At 46.2% G+C, this 23077-nt stretch overlaps 1 protein-coding gene across 17 annotated transcripts; it reads left to right on the top strand.

Annotated features, from left to right (window-relative positions):
• Positions 1–1777: 1777 nt before the first annotated feature.
• ZNF202 (zinc finger protein 202) lies at positions 1778–22518 on the top strand. 17 transcript variants are annotated; one of them, XM_067039184.1, is made up of 10 exons: positions 1802–1912; positions 2857–3035; positions 3179–3296; positions 4423–4580; positions 15472–15968; positions 16660–16870; positions 17224–17312; positions 18760–18889; positions 19441–19560; positions 20319–22518. In XM_067039184.1, the coding sequence occupies exons 5-10, from the start codon at positions 15567–15569 to the stop codon at positions 21311–21313; spliced, it is 1947 nt and encodes a 648-aa protein (XP_066895285.1). In that variant the 5' UTR covers positions 1802–1912; positions 2857–3035; positions 3179–3296; positions 4423–4580; positions 15472–15566; the 3' UTR covers positions 21314–22518. The 17 variants fall into 17 exon arrangements, with proteins under 17 accessions (XP_066895288.1, XP_066895290.1, XP_066895298.1 ...); XM_067039182.1 differs by lacking the exon at positions 4423–4580 and having other exon boundaries at positions 1799–1912; XM_067039193.1 differs by lacking the exon at positions 4423–4580 and having other exon boundaries at positions 2857–2975; positions 15472–15964.
• Positions 22519–23077: the final 559 nt, after the last annotated feature.

Here is a 23077-nt window from a genome sequence, read left to right as displayed (position 1 = left end):
AGGTCACATTTCCGGGAAGAGTTGAAACTTCGACTAAGTCTTAGTTTGCTGTACTGGGGGCAAATGACTCTACATTGGGCTTATTTCTTTTTAACAATATTAATCATGGAAAAGTAAAGTAAAACAATAAGACATCACTTTTACCCAACAGATTGACCAAGATATAAAAATTTGGCAACATGAAATAATGGCACGGATATGGGGGGAAATAGTCTCATACACAGCTATTATGTGTATACATTTCTCAGCATTTGTCTCCTAGTGACATTTGCATGTATGCATGCAGAGTATGTTTATTATAGCATTGTCCATAATAACAACAATTGTAAACAACATATATTATCACTAAGCGAATGGCTATTCAGACTGCGGAATGTTACACAGAAAAGTAGAAGGAATAAGGGAGAACTGTACGTACTGTGGACAGATCTCCAAGGCCCTTTGCTAGGAGAAAACAGCAAATTGAGGACTCCAACAGGAACACATACATACACGTATGCACACACAAAATACTATATATTTTCTATTAATACATATGTGTATTGTATGTAAAAGTACAGAAAAATGTCTGGAAGATAAATACAGGTTCATAAGAAGAAACTTTTGGTGAGAGAGATGAGGAAGCCAGGATTAGTAAAAAGTCATTAGCTTTATCTGTAATGTTTTAAACGTTTAGAAGAACAAATTTATGTATTATGAACAATACTTGAAAATATTAAATGAGATACAAAGAGAAAACATCAAGCACACAGCAGACTCTCATGAACTGTAAATTCGTCTCCCTACACCAAAAGTGATTAATACCTTGGGTTCAAACATAATAACCAGATCCCACCAATGTGTCCCATGAAAATAAAATGTGTAAGGCATAGTTCAGGAAGAGAAGGCCCTGACATGGCACGTGGAGACTGGTGACTTAGGGAGTGGAACAGAAGGAAAATTGCAGGTACAGGCAGAAACATCACTGCCCACACAAAAATGAACAAATGAGATCAGGGAAGATAGTCTCAAAGAAATGCCCAAGGAAAATACAGGAGAACCATGATGCCATAACTATTCTCTTACTAAGCTTCTACTAAGCTCCAATCAGTTCACATGCAATGTACCATTTAGCCTGCAGAGTAACGGTATTATTACGCCCATTTCAGAAGATGGACACTGAGGTTCACGTGTGAATTTGTCGGAACTCCTACAACGGACGGCGACTACAAGAGCCGGTATTCAAACCCACAACTGCTCTTTTCTACCATGCTTCGCCGACAATGCAAAGGAAAAAAAAAAAAATCAAGAAAAACAAGTCAGGGGCTTCCCTGGTGGTGCAGTGGTTGAGAGTCCGCCTGCCGATGCAGGGGACACGGGTTTGTGCCCCGGTCCGGGAAGATCCCACATGCCGCGGAGCGGCTGGGCCCCTGAGCCTGCGCATCCGGAGCCTGTGCTCCGCAAAGGGAGAGGCCACAACAGTGAGAGGCCCGCGTACCGAAAAAAGAAAAAAAAAGAAAAGAAAAAGAAAAACAAGTCAAGATATAGGAATCAAAATTAAAACAAACACCCAAAACAGAAAGGAGCACCCCTGCAGAAGGTACGTGTGTTAAGCAAAGGCCCCCCGCCGCAAGCAGAGAGACGGGCGAGCGGGCGGAAGCTGTCTGAGGCCCCCCCGACCCGCTTCCCCTGGGAATACGACGCCGCCACGAGCTAGGGGCACAGAGAGACAAGCAAACCTCCCAAAAGCCTAGAAAGGCCCCAGCGCGGCGAAGAGGCGGGGCGAATGGCAGCTTCCGGTTCCGGGCGCAAAGGCCCCACGTGTTCCGACCCGCCAGGCCCCGCGCGGCTCGGATCTGGCGGCGCTGCTAGGGCCGGGAGTGGGTTGGGGGGAAGCCGGGGCAGGGGAGGAGCCGCCGGAGCTGTCGGAGCCGTGAGTGCTGGGGGCTGGGCCGGGTCGGGCCGGAGCGGGCTGAGCGGGGCTGAGCGGGGAGGAGGGGGGAGGGGGGAGGGGTCGGAGACCCCGCCCCCCTAGAGCCTGGGGAAATCGTACTGTCCTGTGGAAGGGGGTGGCGGCAGTATGTTGAGGGGGCTGAGGCGTAGTGGTCCCCGTGTTCCCTGGCGGCCGAAGCCAGAACCTTCGGGTACGTGGAACGCGCTCCAGGCTTCTTTCTTTGCAGCCACCGCCCTCCGCCCCCTCTTGAGGCCTGCAGAAACGCAGTTAGTTCGTACCTCCCTCCCATTGCTTCCGCGCCAACTGGCCCCCCGGCACCGTGGGAGGAGTGGTCAAGGCCCCTTCATTTCCAGCAGCATTTTCTTACCCCGCCTCTCAGCTGGCTCGAGAATCCCCCCGAAGGCTCCCTGCCCAGGCGAGCCCCATCACTTGCCACCACTAACTACGCCGCAACACACGCAGATACCCTCACCCGTGATTTTATCACCCGTGATTTTATCGCTTGTGATCGTGCTAGGCCTTGGAGACCACCTGGCCTGTGGCTTTTCAGCTGCACCATGACGGACCCGAGCTTCCTCTCAAGCCAATGACTGCAGTCTCCACTTGCAACTTCCCTCCCCCACCCCTAACAGCCAGTTTGGCACTTTTCTCGACAACACCGCTAGCCTCAGCGGGAGTATATGGGGCCTGCTTCTTATCTGGTTTCGCAAAAAGTTTGCTAGTTTGTATGCCAGGGATTTGCTACCTTTTCTCAGAAAGGTGCCAGCCTGATTTTTAGTTTTCTGGGCCTTGATGTTCTTGTCTTCTAGGCGCCTTGATAACCCTGTCTGCCTTGGTCCTGGGGAGCAGGGCCACATCCAGGCTCTACTTAGAGGAGGCTAGGCTTAGAACTGTTGCTTTTTCTCTCTGTCCGCATTCTGCAGGTGACACCCAGGGCAGCCTCACTCAGAAGCCACAAGGAAAGCTAGTGGAGTCCCTCATCCCTCCAACTTCTCTTCCAAGCTGCCCCATGGCCCTTGATCCAGAAAGCCACTTCAGAAAGGTTGTGGGACAGCCATGGGAGGCTTGTTGCTGGGAAATGTATGACAGCGGAACAGTTAGGGTTTGTAGCCATTTGTCTTGGGTAGCTTTCTGCTATTAACTGTCTAGCCTAAGAGGGTGGGCAGGCTTGGAGGGAGGAAGGAAATTTTTTTCTCCTAGGACTAAGCACCTAGGATTCATAATCTTGTCCCCTTTCTCCTCCAGCTGTACCCGTTTTGCACTCTTTCTGTATACCATATTGCAGTAGACAGTCATTTCAAGGGCACAGCAAGGTTTACTACGAAGTGAGGGACTCTTGGGCATTATAAACTATGCAGATGAGGTAAGTTACAGGTTTACAACATTTTTTTTCCAGCTAATTTGGCACAGATGTAAAACACACATATAGCAGGCTTAGACTCCTTTCCTCCTTTAAATTTGGCCAGCACTGGAAAAGTTGGATCCCTTCTGCTCGAACCTCAGATTTATCTCCTTTGCCGTAGGTACTGGTCCTCAGACTTACCAAGCATCTTAAACCCCTGAAGGGCTTGTTAAATAGAGGTTACTGGGGCCACCCCCAGAGTTACTGATTATAGGTCCGGGCTGGGGCTTGATCATTTGCATTTCTAAAACGTTCTCCGGTGCTGGTGCTGCTGGTCTGGGTTTCCCACGTTGAGAACCACTGCCTTTGGCCAAACTTCTTCACACAAACATTGCAGTGGTTTGGACATCAAAACACCTGTGTGTGAGTACTTCTCTGCTTGAAACTAGTACGATGATCTTGTGTGGGTAATTTAACCACTTAGGTCTGAGTTCTTTGATTTGTAAAATTAAGAAAGTGTACTTCAAAAAAACTCCACAAGTGCTACATTATCTTAAGCTGAATTGAAGGTGAAATACTGGTGAGTTTTTTCCCTTGATTTTCTTAATTCTCTTGATAGGAGCTTCTATTTTTATCATGTAGCTTATACCCATATTCTAGGTTTTTGCTGTGAGTTCCTAGTATGCCAAAGTCCCTGCTGTTTTTTAACTACATGTTAAATTCTTTAAGGTCAGGGCCTGTGCTTTTTTCGTCTTTCTTTGCTCAGCACCTTGACTTGTGTGGGACACACAATTGATGCTCAGTAGATACTTCTGGGATGAATGAACTCCATCCCCTGCCTTCTTCTCTTCTTGAAGAAGTTTTTCACCACTGATTCTGTGTAACATAGTAAAGTAGTATATGGCTGTACCACCTGATTCCCGCAGGGGATTGGAATAAATGCTAATGCCAAATTCCTGTAACTGTCCCCAGAAGCCCTGGCACCCACTGATTCTGAATTTCAGTGTCTATATTCAAGTTGGGGGAAGAGAAATCAACAGCTTAATTCAATGCAACACACATTTATTGAGCATCTTTTTAACCAGGTGTTTGACGAAGTGTTAGGAACAGGGAATATAAAAATATATAAGGAGGTCCTTGCTTTCAGGGACAGGCCTCACAGTGGGAGACAAAAGACACTAAACAGTGGCCCAGAGCAAGAATGGCATCTACTTTGCACCATGATTTAGTCTGCAGTGGAAACCTGATACCCCTCAGATTCCTGTGGTCCAGCAGGCGTGGATCCCATCCTTCATCTCATCATACGTAAGGGAGCCTTGGGCAAAGCCAGAAGGAAATCATCTAGATACAGAGCAGGGAGTATCTTGACAAAGAATATTAATTAAAAACTAAAAACATAGTGAATGACTTTTGAAGTAACTGTTCTGCGTTATCCATATTTATACCTCAGGTCAAGCTATATTTATAAAATATCCTTTTTTTTTCTTTCATTAAATAATGTTTCCTCTGTGTGATTGGTATTGACCGTGTTCATTGTAGTGAATTAAGTGTATTTGGCTAGTTTAACTCTGGCTTCCAGATAAAACCTGCTGCCCTCGTTAGGGTGGGTGTCAGGTTTGGTGATCACCCTTGTCCTACTTCAGATTGGTTTGTGATATTCTGTTTTAAACTGAGGCATGTAGATTGGCCTGCTTTATTCAGGCCATTAACCACTCCTGGGTAAAAACCTGTAAGGGTAAAACGCCTAGTTTCATGTTGGAGGTTAACCAATATGATCATGGTGGCAGGATATTTAATTCTGGTCTCAGAACCTGTATTTGGCCTCTAGCCCTTCTCAACTCTTGAATAAATTCCTCTCACCATCTTCAGACTAATAATACATTATGGCCCAAGTACTCAATAAAGACGCCACATATCCTTGTACCCCTCAAAACCCCTCTATTACCATCAAAAAGCTGGGTAGTTTCTCAGAAAATGATCCAGCTCTCTGCCTTTAGGTAGAAGATCATCCCCATTTTCAAGATGATTTGATGTGAATTGTCCCAGATGACACATCTCTATCTAGGAGGTAGAACACAGCTCATCCACCTCTGAAGGCAGAACTATCAACAGCAATCCAACACTGCCTCCTGGGCCTGTGTACATACCTGTAGGAAACATTTTAATTGAAAATAAAGTGAATTGTTGTGATTTTTATAGCTTTATTTAAATTTTTCATGTTTATATTTACTCTCAATTACATTTTTATGCCTTGATCCTAACTGCAAAGTCTACAAAATTTAGTGGCAGAAGGTATTTATGTCTTAGCCCCCTCTGACTTCCCTGTACCACCCACTACTTATTTGGCCTCTTTTTATTTCTTCTTGTCTTCCTCTTTTTTACACCTTATAATAACCTTTGAGCTACTTCTCCCGTTGCTACTCAAATCTAGTGAAGAATCACTGAATAGAATCTTAACTAAATCTATGTTGACTCTAACGTAGGAAGAAAAAATTTAAATGGCAAGAGTATCTTAAATAGTTTTTTGTTTTTTTTTTTTTTTTTGTGGTACGCGGGCCTCTCTCACTGTTGTGGCCTCTCCCGTTGCGGAGCACAGGCTCCGGACGCGCAGGCTCAGCAGCCATGGCTCACGGGCCCAGCCGCTCCGCGGCACGTGGGATCTTCCTGGACCGGGGCACGAACTCGTGTCCCCTGCATCGGCAGGCAGATTCTCAACCACTGCGCCACCAGGGAAGCCCTCTTAAATAGTTTTTAAACATGGTTTGAAGCACACTGATCATGATGTGTTAGAAGGCAAAAAGTCAGTGAAGGTATTCCCTTTCGTTTCTTTTGCCTTTTGGGTTAGGTTTTTCAGAGGACATCTTGGGTATACAGGCAGACCTCGGAGATACTGCGGGTTCAGCTCCAGACCGCTGCAATAAAGGGAATATCACAATAAAAACAGGAATTTTTTGGTTTTCAAAAAAACCTGTTTACGTTGTAAAGTTCTCTTTACACTGTACTGGAGTCGATTGATTAAGTGTGCAATAGCATTGTGTGTAAAAAAAATGTATATAATTTAAAAATACTTGTTGCTAAAAAATGCTAACTCTCATCTGAGGGTTAGTGAATCATACTCTTTTAGCTGGTGGAGGGTCTAGCCTTGATGTTGATGGCTACTGACTGAAGAGTGGTGGTTGCTTAACGTTGGGGTGACTGTGGAATTTTCTTAAAATAAGACAGCAATGAAGTTTGTGGTATTAATTGACTCTTCCTTTCAGGAAGAGTTTCTCTGTGGCATGCAGTGCTGTTTAATGGCGTTTTACCCGCAGTAGAACTTCTTTCAAAACTGAGTCAGTTCTGTCCAACCCTGCTGCTGATTTATCAACTAAGTTTATGTAATATTCTAAATCCTTAGTTGTCATTTCAACAGTCTTCACAGCATCTTCACAAGTAGATTCTGTCTCAAGAAACCACTTTCTTTGCTCATTCATAAGAAGCAACTCCTTATCCATGAAGTTTTTATCATGAGATTGTAGCAACTCAGTCACATCTTCAGGCTCTACTTCTTATTCTAGTTCTCTTGCTATTTCTGCCACATCTGCAGTTTCTTCCTACACTGAAGTCTTGAACCCCTCAAAGTCGTCCATGAAGGTTGGAATCAGCTTCTTCCATACTCCTGTTAATGTTGATGTTTTGACTTATTCCCATGAATCACTAATATTCTTCCTGGCATCTGGAATGGTGAACCCTTTCCAGAGGTTTTCAATTTACCTTGCCCAGATCCATCAGAGGAATCACTGTCTATGGCAGCTGTAGCCTTACAAAATGTATTTCTTTTTTTTTTTAACATCTTTATTGGAGTATAATTGCTTTACAATGGTGTGTTAGTTTCTGCTTTACAACAAAGTGAATCAGTTATACATATGTTCCCCTATCTCCTCCCTCTTGCGTCTCCCTCCCTCCCACCCTCCCTATCCCACCCCTCTGGGTGGTCACAGAGCACCCAGCTGATCTCCCTGTGCCATGCGGCTGCTTTCCACTAGCTATCCACCCTACGTTTGGTAGTGTATAGACACTACCAAAATGTGTTTCTTAAATAATAAGACTTGAAAGTTGAAATTCCTCTTTGATGCATGGGCTACAGTATGGTTGTTGTGTGAACAGGCATGAAAACATTAAGCTCACTGTACATCTCCATCAGAGCTCTTGGGTGACAAGGTGCATTGTCAATGAGCAGTAATATTTTGAAAGAAATTCTTTTTTCTGAGCAGTAGGTCTCCTCAGTGGACTTAAAGTATTCAGCAAACCATGTTGTAACAGATGTGCTGTCATCCAGGTTTTGTTGTTCCATTTATAGAGCATAGGCAGAGTAGATTTAGCATAATTCTTAAGGGCCCTAGGATTTTTAGAATAGTAAATAGTATTGGCTTCAACTTAAAGTCACCAGCTGCATTAGCTTCTAACAAGAGAATCAGCCTGTCCTTTGAAGCTTTGAAGCCAATCATTGAGTTCTCTCTAGCTATGAAAGTTCTAGATGGCATCGTCTTCTAGTAGAAGACTGTTTTGTCTGCATTGAACATCCGTGGTTTATTTTAGCCACCTTCATTAATTAGCTAGATCTGGACAACTTGCTGCAGCCTCCGCATCAGCACTCGCTGCTTCATCTTGCACTTCATGTTACAGGGATGGTTTCTTTCTTTAAACCTCATGAACCAACCTCTGTTAGCTTCAAACTTTTCTTCTACAGCTTCTTCACCTCTCTCAGCCTTCATAGAATGAAAGAGAGTTAGGGCCTTGCTATGGATTAGGCTTTGGCTCAAAGGATTGTTGTGGCTGGTTTGAGCTTCTATCTAAACCACTAAAGCTTTCTCCACTTTCTTACCATTTGTGTATTCACTGGAGTAGCACTTTCAGTTTCCTGCAAGAAACTTACCTTTGCATTCCAACCTGGCTAACAGGGGCAAGAGGCCTAGCTTTCAGCCTGTCTCATCTTTCAACATGCCCTCCTCACCAAGCTTAATCATTTCTAGTTTTTTATTTACAGCAAGATACATGCGATTCTTCCTTTCACTTGAATGCTTACGGCCCTTGTAGGGTTTTTAATTGGCTTAATTTCAACATTGTTATGTCTCAGGGAATAGGGAGGCCCAAGAAGAGGCAGAGGGACGGAGGAACAGCTGATCAGTGGAGCAGTCAGAAAGCACACATTTATTGATTAAGTTTGCCATCTTATATGGGCACAGTTTGTGGCACCCCAAAACAATTAGAATAGTAACATAAAAGATCACTAATCACAGATCACCATAACAAAGCTTGAAATATTGTGAGAATTATCAAAATGTGATTACATCAAGTGAGCTAATGCTGTTGAAGAAATGGCACTGATAGACTTGCTTGCTGCAGGGTTGCCACAGACCTTCAAGCTGTAAAAGAAAAAACAGAAAACACATTATCTGTGAAGCATGAGAAAGGTGAAACACAGTAAAATGGGGTATGCCTGTAGTAACTGGGTTTGCCTCAGGTTGCCTCTTCCCAGTAAGAGGAAGGGGACAGGACTGTGATACTGGTAAGCAGAAGTATTGCTACTCTGGTCTTAGGCAGGAAAACCTATCTTTAAGTTTTCATCCCATCTGGTTCCAAGGATCTTATTTAATCTTAGCTTATAAGTGCTTTCAAAGCAAGAATTCTCTCTTGGTTTAACACTTTACTTTTTTTAGGGGGTCTGCTCCACGCAGCTTGCAGGATCCCAGTTCCCCGACCAGGGATTGAACCCGGGCCACAGTAGTGAAAGCGCCGCTGAATCCTAACCACTGGACCACCAGGGAACTCCCTTAACACTTTACTTTTGATGTAACAGTAAACAGACCAAGATTTTCCCTGTGCATTAAAATAAATTTTTTTTTGAATTATGATGGAAAAAAGGACTGTTTGATTATCATTTAAATCTTCTTCCCAAAAGGATTTAAAGTAATTTGAAGGAAAGAACAGAATATATAGAGCGTCTGCCGTATACCAAACTCTGTGCTGAGCAATTCTGTGCATTACTTCATTGATCCTTAAGACCACCATATGAGGTAGGAAGTATTTGCTACATGTTGAAGATTGGACTGAGGCTTAGGGAGTGTCACCTGGCTAATAGGTGAGGAGAGGGATCCGGACTAAGGCTCCAGAGCCCCTAACCATTATGTGGAAAGTATGGGTAAACGTTTGTATAAGGATAAGTAACAGTAAAATGAACAAATCTTCCCAGTAGTAGGATCGTAGTAGATAGTCTTTAGTTTTAAAGAGCAGTACAGGAGTAGAAAAGGGCAGTTAACAATTTTTATTAGCTGATTTTTTTTTCTAGAACAATGAGAGGAGTAGTTGCAAGCGTCTGGTTAGTCCCAGCAATCATTGATTCAAATCTCCAGGCTCTGAGCCTGTGTTAGAGTCGAAGAGGAGAAGGGAGACTGGAAAGAATTTAAATGTCTGCTGAATATCATCATTCGAACCTTTCTGATCACTGTTTTCTTCTGAAGATTAATTATTTGCCAGTAAATAGATCCCGTCTCTCCTTTAGGAAGATGCTGTTAGACTACAGACCTTGTCATTTAGGGTCCAGAAAGATCACTCCAAGTAGGAATAACATGTTAAGATAGAGACCCAGGTATCTTTTCACTGCCTGCAATGTTCTTTTCTGGTCTTTAGGGTTGAGTTAGGGCCTTAGCTGGCATGGGACCCACTCAGATATCGACAGAGACAGCTGGACCACAGACTGGAGAAAGGTCTTGCCTTTCCCACATCTCCTCCGCAGTCCTGCCCCAGACGTTCTAGAAACGCTGAAGAGGCTAGGTGGTGGGGCCAGCCCAGGCCGAGGCTTGTGAAGCGTCTCTGCAGACATTATTTTAGAGCCTTCTGGAAGCACGTCTTTCACTCTTCCTGGCCTGGCCTCACGGTCTCTCTATAGTATCCTGTTGTTGGGTTTTTATCTGTCACTGTGGAACCCTTCCAAGGACAGACACAGGGAAGGTGTTAGAAGGCGACATTGCAAGGCAGACTTGCAGGGTAACCCATCCCATAAATGGCGGAATAAAATGCAAAGCCCATTTTCTGTCTCTGGTACTGACACCTGACATTTGCACAGCGCACTCTAGTTCATAAGCCCTCGTGGATCTCAGCTAATCCTGAGAGTTAGGAGAGTTGTTGTCTGAAGAGGGCTTCACCCTTGACAAGGGCTCTTGTGTACCTTGTCTCAGGAAACCCTTAGAGCAGTTCCAGGTGTGTGGGGATGTGGGCTGGAACGTACATCTTTGCATCCCTAATCCGGTGCTCTTTTCACAGCACTGCCCGCCTTCTCTTCCTTCCCATCTCTTGCCCCAACGAGGACGACCCTGCCTCCCCTCATTCCGCTGTTGCTGGTCTTTTGTCGCCACCTCATCTTCCCAGGCTGCCAAAGTAAATACAAAACAAGCAAAGGAAATCTCCATCCGTGATTTCTGAAGAGCCTTTTAAATCAGCAGGTTTTATGTGATGCTGTTATATTCTTTCTTCTTTGGAGAGCAAATCCCTATAAGAGCAGGAACCCTCTGTCAGCGCATACTTTGTAGAATCTGTAGTAACTAGGGCATCTCGTGGACTGTGCTACGTGAAAACAGAGTTCCTAGCCTGCTTCGCTGGGCAAGTTCTCGAATTTTTAAGTTAATAGAAATCCCTTCATTAAGCCAGAGACCCTGAGTATCAGTTCCGTCTTCTTTTCCTGCCTTGCAGATGTTGGGGGGATTGTCTGGATAAATAATCAGTGTTGTAGTTGTGTTAAATTACTTGATGTCCGGTTTTGTGCATATTAAGGTTGATTCAAATCTTCAAAGGAAAATGATTTTTTTTTTTTCACATGCACAGCTTTGTGTGACTTGTATGTGGATTCTCCCAGGGCAGCCTGAAGATTCCTTGTGACAGGTTGTGGTTTCCTCACTTCAAGAACCACTAAGAGTATTCTGTTTTACTCACAATCCAAATAATCAGTGTTTTTTTCCCTTATTTATTCACTTGTCTGGCACACAGTTTGCTGGACAAATGAGTGAATAAGAATTAATAAGATATTGGATCTGTCCTTCCAGAGAAAGGCTTAGCGTGGTCTCTGCCCGAGTACCTGTTGTGTGACAGGCCCGGAGCTGGGTGCTGTGTGGCCCTGCCCTCTGACCTTTACGCTCTGGTGAATTAGGAGGACGAACAGTTCTTACCACACAAAAAGTAGACACATGTGTGTGCTGGGATACAGGGTCCAAGTTCCTGTAGAAACAATCTGGGAGGACCAGGGAAGGCATCTGGGGAAAGCAGATCTGAAGGATGAGTAGAGTTAACCAAGTAAAAGGGGTACAAAGGGTATTTCAGGCAGTCGACAGCATCAGGAACACTTAGTGAGGGCGTAGAAAAGAGATAACAGCAGTGTGTTCGAGCAGCAACTTTCAGTGCAGTAGCGGTCGTGGGAGAAGAGAAGTGGGCAGGGGCCAGGTCTTGCAGGGCCTTGGGAATCAAATTGCAAGGGGTTTAGATTTTACGCTGCGGACAGTGTGAAGCCATTGGCCGATTTTGTATGTTAGAAGGGTCACCACTCAGACCTCACCGCAGCACTGCAGGTGGTATTGATGTGGATGTGGCTCTTGCCCATTTTAAAATGCTTGCACTCACCTGCCTCCCTGCCCCCAAACTACAGGTAAATGTCTAGGTTCCAGAAATAAAAGCTGGAGGAGTGAGCGCAATCTAAGTCCACCACAGCCCGAGGAGATTTCAAACCAAAATAAAGACCCTGTACTCCAGCAAGAAGATATGAAAATGGGGCGCTGGTGGGGATGGGGGAGGGATATAGAGTTGAACATCTGCCAGCCTGGAGCCTTGAAGAGTTACTCCTTCCATGAAAATCTGTCTACTGATCAAGCAAAAGGGCAAGGAAGTGTAGGCCTCCATAGCTTTGGGTGGGACAGAAATCACTCACAGGCTTAGGCCTAAATAAGACACTATCAGCATTAATTCAGGAAGACTCTGAGAAATGAAGATATTGAAATCACTAGTACTTGGATGGAAGCAAATGAAATTTCATTCAAAGGGCTCACTTTTATAACCTAGGGCTCTCCCAAAGAAAATGGACATAAAACGTAAAAAAATTACAAACCGCCTGCAAAAACAAACCACCATGAGATAGAGCAGGTGTGATAAGTAGGTAAACTAGCACAGGAAGATCTATAAACTACGGAACTACAGACCATGAGATTATGTAGTGAATGTTTGCGGGTAATAGCAAAATGAAATAAGCTTGAATGAAAAGTGATTTGAGATAAGATTTAAATAATAATTTGGTGGTTGATGGGCAACAGCACATTAGACGGCATGTTAACAGCTGTTAAAGAGTGGATCGTTGACCTTGAAGGTAGACCTCAGGCAGTTGTAGTGAAGCATAAAAAGATTGGAAAATGAAGAACCCTCAGGTTGCATGTGGAGAGTGGTCTGGAGGCGGTGGCACCTGGAAGTCCACTGGTAAAGTCTGAACCAAGTGGTTCATTCCACACCTAAGTGCTGGTGCAGTCGTAGGGGCCGAGGATATTGCCATTTTTTAAGAGGTCCTATCAATGCCTTTTAGTGGGTCATAACGGCTTGACTCGGAATGGCAGTGGAGATGAGATGCATGAATTTGAAAGATTTAGAAGGTAGGAAGATTTGGTGAATAAAAAAGAGTAGAAACTTATGGAGGAAAAGATTGATTCTTACTGTTAATGTAGGAAGAAAACTTCAAAGTGGAGGCTTACTCATTTAGAGGCATTTATTGTGTGCTTTGTTATATTGGAAGTTGATTGAAGCACAGTCCCCTACTTCGAGGGGTTTCAGGGGAAGGATGAACGATGGCTGTGTGATACGGCAGATTTTGAGATACAGATGTGTCCAGATAGCTAGGGAAGCACAGTGATTTCTAACCAGGTCTAAGGGCAGGGAGAATGGGATCAAAAAAAGCATCTCAGGAGACATGAAGCCTTACCTATCTATGTCTTGAAAGATAAATAAGTTTAACCTAATGAAGGGTAAAGAGTTGGAAGGGAGGGCATGTTCAAAAGCCAAAGAGCATATAGACCTTTTGTGTGCTTCACGTGCACAATGTGCATGTGTGTGTGTGTTTGAAAGGATTGGATAGGAAGGCAAAGGAATAACAAGATGAAGGGACTTCCCTGGTGGTCCAGTGGTTAAGACCCCATGCTCCCAATGCAGGGGGCCCGGGTTTGATCCCTGGTCAGGGAACTAGATCCCACATGCTGCAACTGAAAGGTCCTGTGTGCTGCATCTAAGACCTGGTGCAGCCAGATAAATAAAATAAATATATTTTTAAAAAAAGAAACCCAAGATGAAGGTCAACCTAATACATAATACTTATAAGTTTGTATTTCACTTCCAAGACAGGAGTAATTGAGGATCTTAAATAAGGAAGAGACAGGACCAGATTTGCCAAGAGCAGTCACTCTTGTGATATGATGAATGGTAACAAAGGTAACAAACCTGAAGACAGATAGCTCACATTTAGAGGCAATTGCAGTAATCCAGAGGAGAACTGATTAAGACCGAAACTGTAAATCCTGGGAATGAAGAAAAGGGGACCTGTTGAGAAGAAATAGGAACGCAAGTGAAGCATTGGTGGTGGGAGTTTTCCATACAGAAGGAACAGACTTTTACAGACTTGGAGGCCTGGAAAGACACCCTATTGTAGGGAGGTCAGCAATGCATTCATTGTAGTAGGTGATACAGAGAAGAGGGGAGGATATGAGGCTTGAAAAATAAATTGAGGGCTGGTTGTGAAGGGCTTCATGTACCATGCCAAGGATTTGGGAACTGATCTTACTAACAGTATGAAGTTATTATTTTTAAATGTTGAGTGATGCAGTTGGAACTATTCTTCAGAAAGATAATGGTTAACATTGGGGCACCATCACTCTTTTAGGCACTTCACAAATACTCCTCATAGTAACCCTATTAGATGGATTCCATCCTCACCTCCATTCTGTAAAGGGGAAACAGGCATAAGGAGAATAAGAACTTGACCATGACCCCACATCTATTCAACAATAGAGCCAGGATTCAAACCCTGGCAATCTGACTCCAGGACTCTCTCTTATCCTTACATGCCCTAAGTGTTTCTCAGCTAGGGTGCACATCAGAACCACATGTAGCATTTCTGAAGATACAGTTCCCTAGATTGACTTGAATCAGAGTATCCAGAAGAGTGATGTGCAATAGTGTGTTTTGCAAAAGCTCCATAGCTGAATCTGTTGCGATTTGCTCATAGCTGAGTACGGTGGGGATCCCAGTTAGGAAGTTACGGCAGTAGACCAGGCAAGAGATGGGGGCCCAAACTAAATCAGGAGGAAACAGATTTAGAGGCTTAAGAGGTACGATTGGTTTAATGAGCTGCAAGCAATGGGTAAGATTCAACGTTGAACCCAAAGATGATAAAGTTGAGTGTTTACTTAACAAGTGAGGATCTCAGCCAAGAGGACTACACGAAGAGGGGTGGATTTGGGAGTAGGAATCTTGGATTTAGTTTTGAGCACTCAGTTTTGAGGGTCTGTAGGTCTTCCAGTTAAAGATGTCTTAAAAGGAGGATCGCTTTTGGGCGTGCTTATGTGCCAGCCACCGTGTGTAAGTGGCTTTCTTCACTGTTATTGCATACAATCCTCTCAGATCTCTGAGAGTCCCCAGTTTACAGAATAAATTAATACGGAGTGTGATTCAGTTCACAATGAACCTCCACAAAGCCTTCTCTGTCTAATTCAGCCCTGTCAATGTGTCTCTTCTCAGAATATATACCCTAATATATATGTCAGCGTGTGTGTGTGCGTGCGTATGTGTAAAACAGATTGTGGTCAGTACCACATTTTTAGCAGGCAGTTATGAGTGTCCCTTCTCCTAGCCATTTTCCTTTTAGGTCCCCAGATTTCATGATGTAGAAGTGCAGTGTTTTTCTGTTTTTCTATGGGGTGTGAACCTTACCTAGGAAAAGGAGTGGGAGAACATACCTTCAGGCATAGCTTATCCTATTCCAACTAGATCTATTTACAACGTGTGCTATGGAGATTAGAGGAAAGGGGATTTAAGTTTGGGAGTGTTATGTGTACAGGATTATGATTGAGCTCAGAACCGTTATCCCCGTGTGTACTTTCATGCTCATAGTGTTGTCTGTCTTTACTTCTCTACCCAGGTCCCTTGGGAGAAACTCCTCGAGGTGCCCAGGCTGAGACGGGGGGAATGACGGTGTGAGTTCTCGATGGTGTGAGACCACCCCAGAGCCAGACGATGGCTACAGCCTTGGAACCGGAGGACCAGGACCTTTGGGAAGAAGAGGGGATTCTCATGGTGAAATTGGAGGATGATTTCACCCGTAGGCCAGAGTCTGTCTTACAGAGGGATGACCCTGTGCTTGAGACGTCGCACCAGAACTTTCGGCGCTTTCGCTACCAGGAAGCAGCAAGCCCTCGGGAAGCTCTCATCCGACTCCGAGAACTGTGTCATCAGTGGCTGAGGCCAGAGAGGAGGACAAAGGAGCAGATCTTAGAGCTGCTTGTGCTGGAACAATTCCTCACTGTCCTGCCTGGAGAACTGCAGAGCTGGGTGCGGGGCCAGCGGCCAGAGAGTGGCGAGGAGGCCGTGACGCTGGTGGAGGGTTTGCAGAAACAACCCAGGAGACCAAGGCGGTGGGTGAGGAGGGGGAGTCCTGATCTGTGTGATGTGGAGGGGGTCTATTTGCTGGAAGGATGGATTTAGGGGTAGGGCTCACATAAATTACCCCATAAATTGAATTGGCTCTGCCCTTGTGTTGTACCTAGATCCATAAGCTCCATGGGACAGAGGAGTGTGTGTGTGTGTGTGTCTGTGCGTGTATGACTTCCGGTTCTTGAAACACCTGCCTAGGGACCATCTTTGTGGCCTCAGCTTGCAAGGGTGATATGGCTTTGGTTTTCCCTTTGGATGTTGAACCTCCATGTCCTGGGGAGGAGAATTCCGTGACTTCCTCAGAGGTTCTCAGCCCCTCAGTGACAGATCCCCCTTTCAGGACAACAGACAGGGAAGCACACAGCAAGGCAAGCCGCAGGTCGGGTAGGCGAAGATGGGAAGGATGGGACCTCAGAGCCCTGGTGACAGGTAGGGTTGAAGGAAATGAGAAAGCAGGGCAGTATCTGAATGTGTGTCGTCCCACCCCCGCCCCCCCCGTCCTGGCGAGGATAACCTCAGCTCCTCCTCGCACGCCCCAGTGGGACTGGACTTTGCCCTCCTCGTCTGGGTCCCTCTGGGAGTTTTCCTGTTGGCAGCTTCTCCTAACATAAGCCCTGATGACAACCAAGACTTTCCTCCTGACTCCATGGTGACTGGAAGTTGGAATTATTCCCAGGTGACTGTCCATGTTCACGGCCAGGAAGTCCTGTCCGAGGAGACAGTGCATCCAGGAGCAGAGCCCGAGTCACCTAGTGAGCTTCAGGATCCTGCACAGACCTTGACCCCCGAGGAGTCCCATGAGGAGACCACACAGAGCCCAGATCTGGGGGCACCAGAGGAGCAGAGCCTGTGCCAGGAGTTGGAGTTCCAGCCCCTGCAGGAGAGCGGTGGGAGCCTCAGCAGGAAGGGGGGATCGTGGCAGAGTGAGGGGAGGGGGATATTGCTCCCATTCCGAGGAGGCTGGCTAGATCACCAGGGGAGGAAACCACAGAGCACAGGGTGTCGAGACAGTACTAGCTAGAGTACCCGTAAGCAGGGCTACCTTGGATACCACTTTTGTTGGTTATTCTCCTGGCATTCCCGTAGTGTTATAGGTGGTGGCGTTGGGAAGACTCAAGCCGCCCTTAGGCCTGTGTCTTGACTCCCACCTTCCCACCAGAGACCATGGGGGATGCTCAGCTCTTTGCCAGTTTTAGGGCTGCCCTGCACGCTGCTGATCTCTGCCTTCTTTTCTTCTTAGAGGTTCCAGTGCCCCAGGACCCAGCCCTTCCTGAAGAGAGGAACCCTGGAAACCCAGAGATGGTTGCCCTTCTTACTGCTCTATCACAGGTGCACCCTAGTTTCTGTCTATACCGTGGAGAATTTGAGGAACCGTTGGGTATGTACACTGAACAGGTCAGACGGGACACAAGTTTCCACTCTCCTTTGCCAGTTTAAGCTCTCAGTTCTGCATGTGTCTGGAAGGGGAGGAACTGCAGCTAATGAGATCTGGTATAACATCTTAGTCGGATCTACAGGCTCCAAAGCCTTTTGATTTGCCACCAACCAGAGGGACTAACAAAGTGAGATTATTTGGTAACACCCCAGTACAACTTTGAGGTTGTCAAGTGAGGGTTTGTTTTTGGTTTTAAGGAATAAACTTGATCGTCATTTGTAAGGATAACTGACTGTCCTGCAAAAACGATTTCTGATTTTGGGTGCTATCCTCTTCCAGGGACTGCATTCAGTCAGGCCATGGCATTCATGAAGACTTCACCATGGTCAAGAGCCCCACAACTAAGCTATGTGGCTGGAGAAAAAAAGGAATAGAATTCATCCTTATTTTATTTTATTTATTTATTTATTTTGGCCACGGTGCGTGGCATGCGGGACCTTAGTTCCCTGACCAGGGATCGAACCCGTGCCCCCTACATTGGGAATGTGGAGTCTTAACCACTGGACCGCCAGGGAAGTCCCCATCCTTATTTATTTATTTTTTTAAATAACTTTATTTTGTTTTGGCTGCGTTGGGTCTTCGTTGCTGCATGTGGGCTTTCTCTAGTTGCGGCGAGCGGGGGCTACTCTTCCATTGCTGTGCGGGGGCTTCTCTTGTTGCGGAACACGGGCTCTAGGTGTGCAGGCTTCAGTAGTTGTGGCGCGTGGGCTTCAGTAGTGTGGCTCGCGGGCTCTAGAGTGCAGGCTTAGTAATTGTGGCGCACGGGCTTAGTTGCTCTGTGGCAGGTGGGATCTTCCCGGACCAGGGCTCAAACCCACGTCCCCTGCATTGGCAGGCGGATTCTTAACCACTGCGCCACCAGGGAAGCCCCCCATCCTTATTTTTAGATTGTAGTCCAGCTGAAGAAGAAAGTCCTATTTATGCTATATAGACTGTGTAAGTGATGCGTGATTAGGTAAGGTCAGTTAGGGAAAGCGTCCTGGAAAAGATGAATTTTTGCAGAAATGTAGGGAGCATTAAAGTGTAAAATAAGGAGTTGAATGATGACTTCTAAGACCTTTCTTGTATTTTAAACACTATCCTCAGAAAGAAGAACATAGTCTGGTGCTGAGGGAAAGTAGTGGGATTGGAGGGAGCAGGAAGAGGGCCAGTTGCAAAAGCAGAAACTTGGGAAGCAGCGACAGGATGAAACACAGATGTCCTGAAAGGGAACCAAGTGTCCCATTTGAGTTTCTTTGTCTCCTGGATGGATTCTGCCTGCACCAATGACCTTTATTCCAGGAACAAAATATGAGGCTCCATAAAGCGTGACATTTTAACAGAATCTTTGTGTTGTTTCAGGGATTGGTAACTTTCAAGGATGTGGCTGTATGCTTCTCCCAGGACCAGTGGAGTGATCTGGATCCAACACAGAAAGAGTTCTATGGGGAATATGTCTTGGAAGAAGACTGCGGAATTGTGGTCTCCTTGTGTAAGGAATTTCAAGTGTTTCTGGAGTGTCTTGAGCACAGAGATCTTTTTCTTGTTGGAAATTGAGGGTGTCTTAGACCTTAGATTGTATGTACTACATTTCTCTTATGCCGACCCCACCAGTGACACTGAAGGACAGCCGAGGAAGATGGTTTCCTTCGAAGTTAGAGGGAAAAGAAAATGCCTAGAAAGTAGTTGGAAACCTCTAACAAGAAAACAGCTGTAATATTATAGTTTTAGTATGAGTTTAAGTTTAGTGTGAGTAGGTAAGCATATGAGTTTTGAAACAAGCAATAGAAGTTGGAGACAATCTACTTACTTGAATATGGGAAAAGAGGGTAACATTGACAGCTGTGTGATTATTGAGTTGTTGGTGAAAGGCAAGAGATATGCAGTACTCCTCAGAGGTGCTCCAGCTAAAGAGACTGAAGGTTTGATGGACTGACCTGCTTATGTGATTGTTCTGCAATCTGTCAAACAGAAAAGATCTGCTCTTGACATGGGGAACAGTTGAACCAATCGTGATGTCCTGTTTTCCCCTCTCTTGAGCAGCATTTCCAATCCCCAGACTAGATGAGGTCTCCCACGTGGGAGAAGAAGAGCCTTTGATCCCAGAGATCCCAGAGGCGCAGGAGCCTCAAGAGCCAGAAATCCTGAGTTTCACCTACACAGGTGAGGAGTGACAAAGGGAATCTGTCCCTTGAGCTGACAGTTCCTCTGGTCAGTGTTTCTCTCACCCTCTGGGGAACCCCTCTCACTGGTTCTTCTAACATGTCAGCCGACAGCACTGGCTCCCTCTGAAGCCAAAGTCTTCTATCCTTTTCCCCTCTTCACGCCTATCATTGGTTTGAGGGATCTGTCATGCAAAATGGTGACAGACGAAAAAAAAAGGGTAACTTTTGGAATTGCAGCTATACCTTTTGTTTTTGCTGTACGTGTGCCTCTCACCGTTGTGGCCTCTCCCGTCGCGGAGCACACGCTCCGGACGCGCAGGCTCAGTGGCCATGGCTCACGGGCCCAGCTGCTCCGCGGCACATGGGATCTTCCCGGACCGGGGCACGAACCCGCGTCCCCTGCATCGGCAGGCGGACTCTCAACCGCTGCGCCACCAGGGCAGCCCAGCTATACCATTTTTTAAGTGTTCACGTAAACCCTTGATCCCCAACCTCCACATTTGTGAAAGGAAGATAATAATGTTTGTCCACACGAAGGCTGTTGACGGCATGAGATAGCATATAAGAAGGTGCCTGGCACACGACAGGCATTCAGTTGACTGGTTATTTCCTTCTTCCCAGCCTCTACTTAAGAAACATGGGTTTCTCTCTATACGGTCTTGCCCTCCCAAAACTGTTTAAAAATCTCTCCATTGTGCACACACAAGGCATCATTACCTCTATAATTTCCTCTTTTCTCCTCTCTCGTTTCTACAGGAGACAGGAGTGAAGATGAGGAGGAGTGTCCTGAGCAAGAAGATCTGAGTTTGGAGGAGCTACACACGTCTATCTTGGGAGATGCAGAAATTCACCAGACTCCAGATTGGGAAATAGTCTTCGAGGATGATCCAGGTAGACTTAATGAAAGAAGATTTGGCACAAATATTTCTCAAGTTAACAGTGTAACGAATCTTCAGGAAACCATGCCTGTCCACCCCCTGTTAGGGAGACATCATGACTGTCCTGTATGTGGTAAAAGTTTCACTTGTAACTCCCACCTGGTTAGACACCTGAGAACTCACACAGGAGAGAAACCCTATAAATGTATGGAGTGTGGGAAAAGTTACACACGGAGCTCACATCTCGCCAGGCACCAAAAGGTCCACAAAATGAGTGCTCCTTATAAATATCCCCTAAACCGGAAGAATCTGCATGAGACCTCCCCTCTAGTCCAGGTTGAGCGAACTCCACCTGTTGAGAAACCCTATAGGTGTGATGATTGTGGAAAACACTTCCGCTGGACTTCAGACCTTGTCAGGCACCAGAGGACACATACGGGAGAGAAACCCTTCTTCTGTACTATTTGTGGCAAAAGCTTCAGCCAGAAATCCGTGCTCACAACACACCAAAGAATCCACCTTGGAGGCAAACCCTACTTGTGCGGAGAGTGTGGAGAGGACTTCAGTGACCACAGGCGGTACCTGGCCCACCGGAAGACGCACGCGGCCGAGGAGCTCTACCTGTGCAGCGAGTGTGGGCGCTGCTTCAACCACAGCGCCGCCTTTGCCAAGCACCTGAGGGGACATGCCTCAGTGAGGCCCTGCCGCTGCGCCGAGTGTGGGAAGAGCTTCGGTCGGAGAGACCACCTCGTGAGGCATCAGAGGACACACACTGGTGAGAAGCCGTTCACGTGCCCGACCTGCGGGAAGAGCTTCAGCAGAGGCTACCACTTAATCAGGCACCAGAGGACCCACTCAGGAAAGACCTCCTAGCCTGGTCCCCACGTGCGGACACCTGCCTTCGACTCTTTCCCAGGGGTGGTCTGGGAGAAGCCATCTTGTCGGCCGGGGAAGACCTTGTCTAGCGAGTCTCCCTGACCTGCCCGGATGTGTGTTAGTAACCTCTTCCCACAACTAGATCACCCCACCCCAGCCCCCCACCTCCCCGGTCAGAACCTCTCAACCTTCTTCTACACCTTGAGGAGATATTCTTCCCAAAGTTCGCCTGAATTGAGGCCTCTCCGTGACCGGAGTGCTCCTGCCTCGACCTCACAGGTGTGAAGTAGGAGAATTAGAAGACTTAAGAGGTTGTGTTTACTATGTTTGCCCCCAAATAAGCTGTTAACTATCCTAAAGACACCTAACACCCTCAAGTTTAAAGTGGCCCAGGACAAGTCCTTAGGTTTAGTTAAGGGACCAGCCTTTAGGATTCTGTCCTTCCTGGGCTCAAACCTTAAAGCACACAGCCCTGAACTCAAGGCAGGAGACCTGCACCCTGACGGCCCTGCCACACTTTCACAGGTTAACCGTACAACTCTCTCACTGATAACACTTGTTCACCGTGCACTTTCCTTTGATTCGCGGGAGAGATGCGAGTAGTGGTTGATGGGCAAAAACATCAAGGCGGCTTCATGTGGACCTTGTCAGGCTGCTCCCTTCCCCAATGTCAAAATGACACCAGGTGCCAGACACAGCTTGAAAGGGGGGCCTAGTCAGAAGCCTCTTTCCTTGTGGGGTTTTTTCCTGTTAGAATGCTCCTGCCTCGCCCTCCTACTGTCCGGCCAGTCTCTCGGTTTTGTCCCCAGTGCTGATTCTGCCACACGTGAGATGTAGCATTTGGGTGCTGAGGGATTCAGTAACGCCTAATTAAAACCATGTTGAAGTCATTTACATTTCCACATATATACAAGCCCACCCACCCGACCCTCTTCACATGAGTTTGTGAGGGGATTCTGAAGTGGTGTCAGTTTGCAAAGGCACTGTCATGACCTGATTGATGGGGTCACTTCACTTACATGAAGAAAGCTGGAGAAGACCTGAGCTCCAACTATGGAAACTTTAAGCGAAAGCTGTTGCTGCTGGCCAAGGCCATCCAGACTGTTCTCCTGACACCCCACCCCATCCGCCCTGCCTCATTCTCTGATGTCAGGGAAACCTGGGACCATGAAGAATTTACCAGGAGTAAAGGCTTTCATGTATTTGCATTGTTTGCTTTTTCTTAGGTGATAATTAAGAACTAAGGAGTAGAATCTCACGGCCCAAGGATCTCTGTTGCCTGGTAAAGGTTCCATGGAGGTGAGGCTGAATAATTATGAACCTCACCTGCTCTGATTGTGGGAGCGGCAAGGACTGGGGAGACCATCCTCCAAAAATGGAGCAACGGGGTATGGGATTAAAGCATGAAAAGGGAGACTGCCTTCTGTGCTGGTTTCTTCTGCTCTGTTTCTCAACCTGTTGCATGCCAGCGTTCACCAGAGGCACGTGGGTGGGATGACAAAGCCTAAGCTTAACAGCTCAAGGGGATTTTCATTCTGGTCAGTAATGATGTTCCAGTTGACTGGCTTGGTTTTAACTCCAGTCATCCATTGTCCTTCTGGAAGTGTGCACACATGAAATTTTAGAAAGTAACACGGGCAGCCAAGTTCCCTGGTTTCTAGGGCTTTCCATTTCACCCATTCACTCTCCAGAGGCTCAGGAGAGGCTCTGAGCCTCAGATCATCCATACTCACAGAAATCTCTGGGAGGACATGGTAGTTT

This window comes from Kogia breviceps, chromosome 7 (genome assembly GCF_026419965.1).
Source record: "Kogia breviceps isolate mKogBre1 chromosome 7, mKogBre1 haplotype 1, whole genome shotgun sequence".
Classification (NCBI taxonomy): domain Eukaryota; kingdom Metazoa; phylum Chordata; class Mammalia; order Artiodactyla; family Physeteridae; genus Kogia; species Kogia breviceps.
The sequence above is the reverse complement of the archived record's forward strand: the minus strand, read 5'-3'. Positions and strand labels throughout refer to the sequence as shown.

Excerpts from the sequence above, each read along its gene's own strand:
- ZNF202 (XM_067039187.1), top strand. The coding sequence starts at position 15,567 with ATGGCTACAGCCTTGGAACCGGAGGACCAGGACCTTTGGGAAGAAGAG. Across the intron at positions 16,871-17,223 it reads CCAGCCCCTGCAGGAGAGCG|AGGTTCCAGTGCCCCAGGAC; the intron begins GTGGGAGCCTCA and ends TTTTCTTCTTAG. Across the intron at positions 18,890-19,440 it reads CGGAATTGTGGTCTCCTTGT|CATTTCCAATCCCCAGACTA; the intron begins GTAAGGAATTTC and ends TCTCTTGAGCAG.